This window comes from Euleptes europaea, chromosome 2, assembly GCF_029931775.1.
Source record: "Euleptes europaea isolate rEulEur1 chromosome 2, rEulEur1.hap1, whole genome shotgun sequence".
In the NCBI taxonomy this organism is placed as follows: domain Eukaryota; kingdom Metazoa; phylum Chordata; class Lepidosauria; order Squamata; family Sphaerodactylidae; genus Euleptes; species Euleptes europaea.
Window position 1 is genome coordinate 102,860,003 of NC_079313.1, and position 12,026 is coordinate 102,872,028.

Sequence of the window (12,026 nt, forward strand, 5' to 3'; positions counted from 1 at the left end):
TTCCTTTAATCGGTCTGAAGGAATCAGCACTTCTGTTTTTGTGACTTCCTCTGTAAGAGTGAATGTCATTAAACCCTCAGCCTTGCCAAAACTTGGTGGTAGGACAGGGCAGCCTGGTGCCATATGGATTGCCACACAGAGGTGATTGCCCAGATTTTTTCCTTGTGATGCAAAAGTAGTCCTCTGCATTTGCAGCTGCCAGATAGGTCCAAACAACTAAAGTGCAGTCCAGTGGATCACTTGAAGGGCCATTCGTGTATGGAAAGAAAATCACTAGCCTTCCAGATTCATTAATTGTTTTTCAGAGAGGAAAGCTGATAAAAATCCCAAGGTGTATACATCATGGTTCTTTGTCTTAAGCTATTCTTTGAGGAGCAAAATGCCCAGCTAGGTTATCAAGCTCTTGGGAAATTAAGAGGTATAGTGCTTAAGGATGGGACTTGTACTTATTCCTACCCAGCAATGATTTTATAAGACCACTGCTGTTCTTTTCTCACACTTGGTGTCCCCCCCCCAAAACACGTAGCATGCTATATATTAAGAAATTCTGCCCCTAAACCCTCACCTCCATTTCAGCCGCCCCAAAGAAGGCTGAAAAAAAAATAGACTGGTGCAAACTACCTCAAGCATACTAAAACCATATCAGTTGTTACTCATTCACCAAAAGCTTTATAACTGAGACAATGCAATTGAGTTGCAGAATAATCTCCTTCAGATAATAGCTGCATTGTAGCTACAACAGTCTTTTCTTTTGGGGGGGAGGTGTCAAGAGCTCTGCAAGCTTAACCGTGTTTCCGTCAGAACAAGCTCATGGATTGTTTTTTGGGTTTTTTTTTAAATCATCTGAGATGAGCTGGCTCCTGCATGACTCCGCAGCAGTTAAGTTCCTGTCCGTTTGGGAACTTATTGTACTTTGGTACTTTCTGTTCAATGCAAAGTAGAATGAACCACCCTGTGCTTAAGTGCCATGAATCCCATGCTGCAGGCATTATGGCCAGTGCTTGCCCTACCACCGCCCTGGTCGGATGGGCACAAGATGAGCATATCTTGGGATAAAAATGTGTTCCTTTGGTGCCCCAAGGGAATCCCTTAGCTTCAGCCATTAGGAGGTTATTGCAGCTGCTCCTTTATTTGCCTTATTTTTTTCCATCTTCCTAAGTAATTTTTGTAGCCACATTGAGTACTCATGGATGGTTTTTTCCTGTACTTATTAGAAGCATTGAAACCTAACTAGGAAGGTTTGTTTAAAGTTTAATCCCTAAGGCTTTGTTTAAAGTTTAATCCCTAAGGCTGGGGTTCTAGAATTCTTAGGGAAGAGGTAGATCCAAATCTGCAAGATAAACTAACTGAAACAGTTACTTTCAATGAGCTAGTTACAGCGTAGGCACCTACTCTTAATCTCAAAAGGTAGTATGAGCGCAGTGAGTGGAAAGGTTTCGAATTCAGTCTCCTACTGTGAGTTCAAGAGTCTTCAGGACTTAAGGAAGATGAGTTGGACATCTTTGAGAATTTGTTGTAGATCTCAGTTTAACAGAAGAGAAATGTTACAGTCTCCTAAAGAGTGTGGACTATAAGGGGTTGGGGGCAGGACTCTTGAGAAATGGTTTTGCATGTTCTAGTACAGCCAAGCAATCTTGAGGACATATTGCTTGTTTTAACTGCAGGAACAAAGTAGTAATAGCAGATAGCTGTTCAGCTTAGCAAAACAAATAATAGAGAGTATGGAAAGAAAAATGGTGAGAAAGTAAAGAGGCATTTTTGCAACCAGTAATAAAAGTGCCCTGCTGTAGTAACAAACTTTATTGCACAAAAACCTTTGTAGCTGCTATGAGGTATTTTTTATTAACACAAAAATACAGGTGTGAAATGGAACTTGAGGGTAAATGGAAGTATTGCATACATTAACCGTGTGACTCAGATGTCTTGACCTCTCTAAAAGCTGTGTGAGGTTTGCTGGGACAAAAGGGGAAATTAAAATTATAGTTAGAGGGCAAATAGTAGTAAAAACAAGCAACTAATGAAAGTAACTAAAAAATCTGGAATTTTGATCACTGGGAGGGATTTATTAACATAGATCTATTGCACAAAGACTCCATTATAATTGGAATAATGTTAGATTTATTGCTTAGTTGTAAATGTTCAAACAAGAGAAACAGCAGATGTATTCATTATTTTGTTTTGAGGGGTACATGCATAACAAAAATTTTGTTCAGCTTGGTAACTAGGGGAACTTAAGAGATGTTCAGATGTTTAAGCAATAAACATTTTAAAATTAGTAAGATGTTGATGTCTATAGCAATTCCAAAGGCTTGTCAGCTAGGAAAGGTCTTGTAAAAGAATATTTCAGCAGCAAGTGTATTTGACAAGGGTAAACATAGCAGCTATTGACTTCTCTGGCAAGGATAATCTAATATCTCTGCAGTGTATGTCATAGTTACAAATGTTTCCTTTACATCCACACTTGACTTTTCCCTTGTTCATCTCCCTTATGTACCCTGATTTAAACAACTTGTAGAATTATACTGTAGCAGCCGTTTGCAGTGATAAAAGGTGCATGCAGAGAAGAAGGAATGTACCAAAATGAGGGCCAGTATGTTTACCGCAATAGGTAGCACAGAACAAACTTCCTAAAATGGATATGGACCAGAGCTTCCATGTATATAGAAAACTAGATGGCATAGAGCAGAGTTTTAGCTTAGCTGTTTCCCTGACATCTAGTTCTCTCTCATGGTGTGTATAGTGGGGATTCAATCATAGAAGAGTTCCCACCTGCAGTACAAAGCTGTAGAGTACAGCTACAGGGATTTTTTTTAAAAAATGTATATGAAGAGGCAGCACACAGTAATGTCAAAAATAAATCAACAAACCATTAAAATGTCTAAAAAAGTATATGCCAGGAAAGCTTCACTGGTGAGGGTACAGTTGCAGTTAAGCACAGGTCAAACAAAAAACAATTAGCGTACAATACAAACACAGCTGAATTAGCAGCAGTAATTAAGTTTATTCCACTGTGCACATTTACAAGCATAGTTCTTTGCAAAACAGTGATTTTTGTGCAAATGGGAGCATTACCTATCCAGCTAAGAGCACCATGACAACTATATTGCCAGAAATTGTCGCTGATCTTTTGTTATATCCTATCAGGCAGGTAGGAAAGAATATTTTCTTGCCTCGAGCAGTGATTTGGCAATCACTAGAATGAGACAGATTTGTAATTTACCTAGAAAGTCCACTGAAAAACAAAAAAGATATTCTGAATAATAGTTATAAAAGTTGTCAATGGGATTTAAAACCTGGGGGAGAAAGACTTGGTTGAATAGACTTTGTGTGTAATTTACATTATCTGATTGGGCAGGAATCAACGCTGAGTAGTTTCACAGCCTAAGACAATTTCAGAGAAAGTCACTTTACAATGCAAGATAACTTTGTTATGCTATGAAGTGAGAAGAGTGTGCTATAATGTTTCAATGGACTTCACACAGCTTCCCCAATAAGAAGTCCTTCATTCCAACAGACTGATATAAAACAAAAAGCAGCCCACCTCAGTTGTCTTGGTTTGTTTATTTGGTCTATCTGTATGCTCCTTTTCTGCCTTCTGAGGCACCCACTGTTCATTTCTTGCATGCTGTCTTTCAGACATCTGGTTCAATATGTTGTTGGCATAAAAGTCAATGGCACCAGTGTGGTCGATGCCATAGCATAAAGGCTGCAGGTCCAGCTCTTTCTGCAACTGTAACAGAGCTATTACAATACTCTGGTTGGTCTTCCTGTCACATAGGACATAACTAATGGAGCTACACTGGATCTCCTGTATCCACTTTACAATAATCGATTCCTGCTATTTCTGGATGTTATGAAAAAAACTTGCGTGAGCAACTCAGTGCACACCTTAAATGAAAAGTCTTCAGCTGATTTTGTTCTTTTAAGAGTGACAAAATGGAACAGAAATACAAGAAATCACTGGTACTGCCGGTAGTCTCCAAAAGGAGAGGGCTGCAACTGAGAGGGGTCTTCTGAAAATGGAGGGCCTGTAATTTAAGTCAGATATTTAACAATTCAGTATTCTGCAGCATGTCATAATTGGATATATTTTCCACTCAAGCATTTCAATCATACCTGGACTAGTCTACATAAGTATTGATTAACAAACCAGCCACCAAACTGTACACAAACTGAGTTAACTGCTCTTGTTTGAACAGCAGCATGGAAGCAGGGCTGTCAAGTTTATATAAGTCAGTTGGCCAATCTGTGGATTAATCAGAGGCTCTAGATCACATTCATTTATCTTGTGGGTGTTTCTTGCTATAAGTTTTCACCTATTTACAACAGGCTGATTACATCAGTTAGCTATCAGTGCCATTACTGACCATTTTTTCTGATTCTGTCTCCAAAATGGTCTAACACTAGACATGAATGATCCAAGCAAAACTAACCACTTTTAAATCTCACTCTTCTCAATTAGGGAAAACATGGTTTAATTCTTCCATATTGATCACTCAGCCTCATTGTTAATCCAGGAAAGTGTGATCACCATAGGTAAAATCCAGCTAAAGGTAATCTACTTCAAAGTACTTAACAGAAAGGAGAATGCTATTCCAGAAGGTGTCTTATTTTCTGCTGCTTCTAAACCAAACAGTAACCAACAATTGTTGGAGGCATTCTTCACTTTCATATCCAATAATGTTTTCTTTTAGAATGCATCTGAATGGCCCACTCCTGTGTTTTTTAGGAGAATCACTGTCCTGGTGAGCATGCCTCCTTGAGTGCTCTTTGCACTGAAAGGGACTGAATGATCTATTGACACTGAATGCAGAGACATGGTTTAATTGAAAGGTGATTAGGTGAAGGCAAGGCCAAATTAGTAAATCAATACAAGAGGCAGCCCCTCTGTGGGCAGATAAAATTTGGATTCATAGCAGCCTTCAATGTTTCATGACATACTAACTTCTCTTGCAGCACCTTAAATAACTGTCCCACATACTATCTGGAAATTGCTATCACAGAAGTTAGCATACATTTTACTATCCAGTGGGCATTCCCCTCTCCCACTAGTCCCCTACAAGCCTGAGTAGTTGATACCTAGAGTTGTGGGATGTACATGAACTAACAGCCACATGGGTTTGAGGGCTACACCAAGGAGGGGAAAGAGAATGAAATAACTCTCTTCCATCAGAACAGCTTTGTTGACAGGCGAAAAGAAGAAGGATTTTGTCTCCTCATCCCTCACTAGAGCTCTCTCACTCACTCACACACACCAGGTCTAGAGAGGAGTAACAAAAGTATGAAAGATCTGCAAACATCAGCACACTCTGGACAGAGCATGTAACCCATGGACTCCCAAGTAATCTTGTACATGTAAATCATTAGTAACTTCTACTAAATATGCACAGATGAAAATTCAATGTAGAATGCATTAATTTTAAGTAACATTATGAGAGGGGCCAAGTGTTTAACAATTCCTAAAAATATTATGCAGGATTCTCCAACAAGAGCTTGGGATAGAAGTTGCAGGGTTTTTTTAAAAAAGCCGTGGAACATGAGTTTAAAGTGAATTAAGTCCTAGGTCTCTACATCTATTGGAACAGTCACATCTCTTCATTGTATTGTCTTGGTTTCCCTTAAAAAAAAAAAGCACCCTGTTTTTTAAAGCTCTGTCTACATTTCAGAATATTCTCTACTTACCTCTAGGGAAGGCCCATTGTTAATTCATTAATAATAAACCATTATGACCATTGTACCCTGAACTATAGCAGATATCTTACCATTTGGAAATTGTGCAGACGCGAATCTTGTTAATAAGATACCTGCTCCTTCAATTAAAGCTAGAAGAATTCCTCCCATGGCTGCAGACCCAACCATGGCAACTGGTCCATCTGAAAGAGGCAGCAAAGGGAAAAGGTGGGTTTTTTTTAAAGTTCATAATGATTGAACAGATTACATACTGTCTTACATGCTGCTAACAAGGTTATCAGTGTTGGAAATTTCAAACAATTCACAGTGTTGCACATCTTGAGGGGAAAGGTGTAGGAGCTAGAAGGTTCATTTCTAGAACAAGTTGTATGTTTCTTTTCAGTGCTAAGACAATAAGAATTCACCTTTTACAAGGGTGCCACAAAACTGCTGCAATAACATATACTCAGACCAAATCACTGGAAAAGGATAGACATGTGGATCAAGGGTACAGGACTGTTATATATTTCAGCAGTTTGACAGGCACAATGGTATTTCATGAGCATTCACACTACACTGACAGCCTTACTTCTCGCCGCTAATATGGCTCCTGTTAAGGCACCACTGGTGATGGAGTTCCAAGGATCTTCTTTTCCTCTTGCTTTCACCATACTGCAGTCAATCATGGAAAACAGACCACCCCAGATAGCAAAGCTACCTGTATGAGGAAATACGTTTAGATATCAGAACTACTTAAAACAGCACTAACTGTCATTTCCTTATTCTTAGGTACTGCAAACCTTTGTTTTCAAAGCATTCTTTTGAAAAAAGGTCACCTTGTGTTTTATGTTGTAAGGGGCTGTGGTTCAGTGGCAGAGCAGGTGCTTGGCATACGGGTCTCAGGTTTAACCCCAGCAGTGAAAAGGATTAGGTTGTGGAAGAGCATTTATGCATGTGCATTTGAACACCTTGCCATCAGCGGTGCTGTTAGGAAGGTTTAATGGTTTTCCATACTCTAATAGACTCTGCGGATGTGGTACTAACAGAATTGACTCTAGAGATCATACTCTTTTGGACTGCCCTAAAGTTTCAGATTTGAGAACTAAATTGGTTTTTCCTTTGCTTAAGCAGGACTGTCTCTTTAGAAGCTAAGTCTTCTGGGCTACTAAGAGATGAAGATGAACAAGTAACTTTGTGTATGGCTAAATTTTTGCCAGCTGTAATAAAATCACATTGTAACTCAAGTAGCAAATCTTAGGCTTCCCCTACAGTGTGTTAATGGCTTGCGGTTTATGACTTCTGTCACAAAAACAGTAATTAAGAATAATAAGGATGAGGCTGTAATAGGTGATGTGAAAGACCACTTCCTGAGACCCATTGCCAGTCTGAGTAGACAATACCGATTGTGATGGTCTGATTCAGCATAAAGCAGCTTCATGTGTGTATATCCCCAAAAGTGGCATGTTGCAATACAGAGTTCAAAGGTGAAAACTGGTACTGGAAATAAGTGAACATGCGTACAATTAGGTTAAAAAAAAAAAATAGAATACTGTCCATTAGGAGCCAATTCTTCAAGTGCTCTAGGAACAGATATACATACCAATTCAGTACACAACAACATTACATACTATAAGTATCTAAGATGTCAAATCCCATTATAACATCTGTCAGTTTTCCTTTAAATCCAAGTAGGAATCTTACCTCCCAACTGTGGCGCTCTGGTTTTAACTGCCGTCAAACTACCCCGCAATCGATAATTTACACCCTGCAATAAAAAACACAATTGAAGCCAAGAAAAATTCAGTCTAACATTTTATCTTCAACAGAGGCACTTGGTTTTAACCCCGAGATCTCTCAAAAGTTCTTGGGACCAAGATGATTCATGCCCATCCATTTTGATTTGCCAGGTCTGTAGACAGAAGTGGCAAATAACTCAGGTTTGCCAAGGCTTTTCTTCCCTGGACTCACGTAGCTCTATCCTTCTGGCATATATCAATTCACCCATGAGCATCTAATTTGCATGGGGTGGGGGAGCGAAGAACCTTGAATGTTTGTATTGTTTACTCCTGATACATAAGTTGCATGGAAGCTGATAATCATACAAAATAACTACAATAGAAATGTTTCAGAATGGGAAAAGGTGATACCTTTATGTTTCAGTAGCAATTTGCATTTAGTTATTTTGCAAGTTTTTACTTGTAAAATAGGAATTTAAAGACAAATATTTTATTACCTGTACAAAAGTTACTGATAGGCTGGATCCACAAGTGCTGTTCTGTTGGCTTTACTGTACTTATGCTAATGAACAGAACTTCCACTTGGTGGGTGGAAGCCAATTTCCTTCTTCCCACACTCTTCATGAGAATCCCCTGAATTCCAGGAGCAGAATTACATGGGCTCAGTAAATGGAGGGAGGACGATGACAACAGGTAAATCCCATTTTTTTGTGAGCTTTGCACCACTCCTGTTACTTGAGACCTAAACCATTACTGTTGTGCTAAAAATTAGGAACTGTTTAAAAATGCAGCATTAGCTCTCCAAGGAGGCTCTTCAATACCTAAATTCTTCCACAGGCTGAAGCAGCAAGGCCTTGATATAGCTGTCAGACATGCCTCCATTAGGAGATCTGTATGATTGTTTACTACCCTTTAATTTCACCCTACTGCTGACAGCCACTGAAGAAAATACAACCAAAAATCTTATCCACAAGAAATTCTTTTCACTCACCACTGGGGAATTTCTGAACCCTTTGATGGCTTGAAAGATCCCACCACCAATGGCTCCCATTGTGAAGGCACCTCCACAGTCATCCACTATTCTCCAGGGGCTAAGTGAAAGAGCACACATGTTACTCTGCCACGCCAGGTTATCACACCCACTGCAAACAAACAGTTCACATTCAATCTCAACCTTTTCTCTATACACCTTAAAAATGCAATATCACTTTTCCCCACTAAATATACTCCCAGATTATCTCCTGTACGTCCCAGGCAAGGCAGTTCTTGGCAGGAGCGGACTGGGAACTGAATATGGCCCTGAAGCAAGGCAAGCTGAGTGGTCCCTGTGGCCTCACAAACCAAGGTTGTAGAAGTCACTCCACTCAGCAGTACAAACCATGAGCTCACCCAATGTTTCCTCCCAAAAAGTTTATTTGTGTAGGATGTCAGTGACATGAATTACCATTGCAAATGAAGGGTCTGAGTCAAGTGGCCCACTGAGAAATTTCCCTGCAAGTTAAACTGCCAGCCCCCCCCCCCCCGGTCCTTGGCTCCCAACTGCTGACTCTAAAAGTTTTGGAGCACTATGCTTTCCTTGTAGTCCACACAACTGTGCCTGATGATATTCATGCATCCAAACTTTGAAAACAGAAGCTTGAATTTACATTAAATTCCCTGAAATAACAATTATTTCTTTACAAAATAAACTGCCTTGTACTGAGTCAGACCACTGATCTGTCAAGGTCAGTACTGAGACACCCCAGGGTCTAGGGTACAGGTCTTTCACAACACTTACTACCTGATCCTTTTATCTGGAGATGCTGGGGCCTTCTGCACATGAAGCAGATGCTCTACTCCTGTTAACCCAGACCTTCCCCCAAAACTAAAAAGATAATCCATTCCAGCAACCAAGAAACTAGAGTTGTCCATAAGACTAAGCAAAAAAAAAGTTTATCAACTGGCTGGTTAAATGTTGATTAAATGGCTAATTTAATTAGGGCAATAATATATACTTCAACGATCAACAGGTATTATTCTTATACTAATTACAGATACTAGTCAGTTCATAGTTACTGTAAAAAATTAACTTCTAAGAAAGGTAATGAATTATTTTAAGTTTTAACTATGTCAGGTAAAGACCTCTATAAATGTGAGCAATTCACAAAAGTTCTTTTCTGAAACTAGCAACCTCATATTTATTTCCTACTGTTCTTTCCCCTTCCCTCCAAAAAACCCCCAAGGCAGATTACAATCATCAAAACCTAAGCAAAAGTAATATTAAAAAATGAATACCAATTAAAATGACCTGTAAGAATGAGCAGCAAGTCTGCTTTCTGTTTAATAAGTAGCGAAGCTTGCACAACATGACAACATAAGGGACTGAGGGTGTTTCCCGCTGTAGTAAGGAAGATCTTGACACCAGGCTGCCCTTTTCATGTTGTTCATAATATGTAGTTTCATCCTCCTGAATAACATCTAGCAAGCACAACAGCCTCCTGTGTTCATATTTTGCTGGTATCCACAACTCTGAATTAATTCATAACCCAGAATGGATCATGTCAGTTTCCCACCTCTGACAATACCAAATAAGGGACCTTGGTGGGGGAAGGAAGAGATGCCCCAATCATAACAATCTTTGGGCTGGGATCTAGTCTTTGTACCAGTGTGAACTCATCAGCCACAGCCTTGCACCAGTTCTGTTGCCAATTCTATGAGTTGGCGCAGATCATAAAATCCCATTCTGGCAATGAATCAAGTTCTAAAGAATTACAGTCCTAGTAGAACAGGCCAAATATGTTTATAGAATATTTTGTACTGAATAAAAGAACCAAAATGTATTTCACGTGTAGATATATGTAAATCTGTTGCAACAAGGGGGTGTTTTCAGGACAAATAAGTTACTAATGTTAATAAATCCAGCAGAGCTGGGAAACTCCCAAGTATTTGGTTGCTTTCAGAAGTTGCTGCAACTCCCCAGCAATTACATTTTCTGCAGTCCCAGCACAGCATCACTGCTCCAGAAAAGCAACTGAGGACTCAGGTCTACATAATATAGGTATTTCTCAGTATTTGCACTGACACGATTATCACCAACCTTAGAAGCATCCACCTTGTTCTTTGAGGGAACACAACAGAGCAAGAAGTTTGCTTGTCAGTTTTTCAGTAGTAAATCTGAATTACTTTTGTTTCTCCTGTAACATTTTTCTGGGGGCTGGGACTTTTCTATGTTGCTTATATTGTTATATAATTGTTGCTTATATTGTTAGTAATGTATATATGATGTATATATAATGTATATATTGTTATATAATTGTTGCTTATATTGTTAGTAATGTATATATTGTTATTAATGTATATGGTACTTGTACAAAGATGTAACTGAAAAAACCCCAGGCAAGTTTATAGAACTGCTAAAGGGCAGTGTAAACTCAAGCTGGTGTAAACTCAAGCTGTGAAAGCTGGACAGTGAAGAAAGCTGATAGGAAGAAAATAGATTCCTTTGAAATGTGGTGTTGGAGAAGAGTGTTACAGATTCCGTGGACTGCCAAAAAAACCAATCAGTGGGTTATAGATCAAATCAACCCTGAACTGACCCTAGAAGCTAAAATGACTAAACTGAGGCTGTCGTATTTTGGTCACGTCATGAGACGACAAAGAGTCACTGGAAAAGACAGTCATGTTAGAAAAAGTGGAGGGCAGCGGGAAAAGAGGAAGACCCAACAAGAGATGGATGGACTCAATAAAGGAAGCCACAGCCTTCAATTTGCAAGATCTGAGCAAGGCTGTCAAAGATAGGACATTTTGGAGGACTTTCATTCATAGGGTCGCCATGAGTCGGAAGTGACTTGACGGCACTTAACACACACACACACAAACTCAAGCTATAGGTTTTTCCCTTCTGCCCCTAGTTTATTTTCAACCTGAGCCATGCAGTACAGACCAGGGGTGAGACGAGTCCTGTGTTTGTTTTATTACTACAGTTTCCCTAGCCCAATGTGCTTCAAATGCATGATGTAACAGTGCCTACATTCAGGCTCTCTCACCAGGGAAGGCATAAGTAATCAATATGTAAGTGATTCGGAGAATGCGTCTTTAGCAAAAAAAAATAATACACGGAATCAACTCTGTTCACCTGGTCTAGCACTCTATGCACGAATCCCAACAACAAGCAGGCGTTACGCTCTCCGCCAGAAATTGCCACCCTACAATCTACACCCCACCCACCCCCAATGAGCACATCAGTTCATCAACCAAGATTAATCTGAAGGCTGCTTCACCTTCCCGGTGACTTGGAACTCCTGCCCATTCAGCCTCTCTTGGGGTCACTGGGATGTGAGCAGAGGCCTCACCCCAAGCTCCCAAGAGGAATGAATGACCGACAGCCGTCCTGCTTCTCTTCCCCCCCCCCCACAAGGTCAATTTCCCCAAGCAGGGACGCAACGCGGGGCTGGTCACCCCTGGCCGGCCCGCAGAAAACGCCGCCGTCCTCCCGCCAGTGCCTGACGGGAGAAAAAAGACCGCGCGACCCTCGGGGGGCTTACCACGGCTCGCGGGCGTACTCCTCCATCTTGGCTCCCGGCTTCCACGCTGCGTGCGACGCGCTCTGCCGGCATGCGGGTCACATGACCCCCGGCTACC

General features: G+C 40.3%; 1 protein-coding gene across 1 annotated transcript; it reads right to left on the reverse strand.

The window, feature by feature from the left end:
* Positions 1–3,893: 3,893 nt before the first annotated feature.
* TIMM17A (translocase of inner mitochondrial membrane 17A) lies at positions 3,894–12,026 on the reverse strand. Its single transcript, XM_056845027.1, has 6 exons — positions 11,930–12,026; positions 8,398–8,497; positions 7,372–7,435; positions 6,260–6,388; positions 5,763–5,873; positions 3,894–4,028 (listed from the first exon to the last, which is right to left on the reverse strand). Exons 1-6 carry the CDS (start codon positions 11,953–11,955, stop codon positions 3,958–3,960), a joined length of 501 nt encoding a protein of 166 aa, XP_056701005.1. The 5' UTR covers positions 11,956–12,026; the 3' UTR covers positions 3,894–3,957.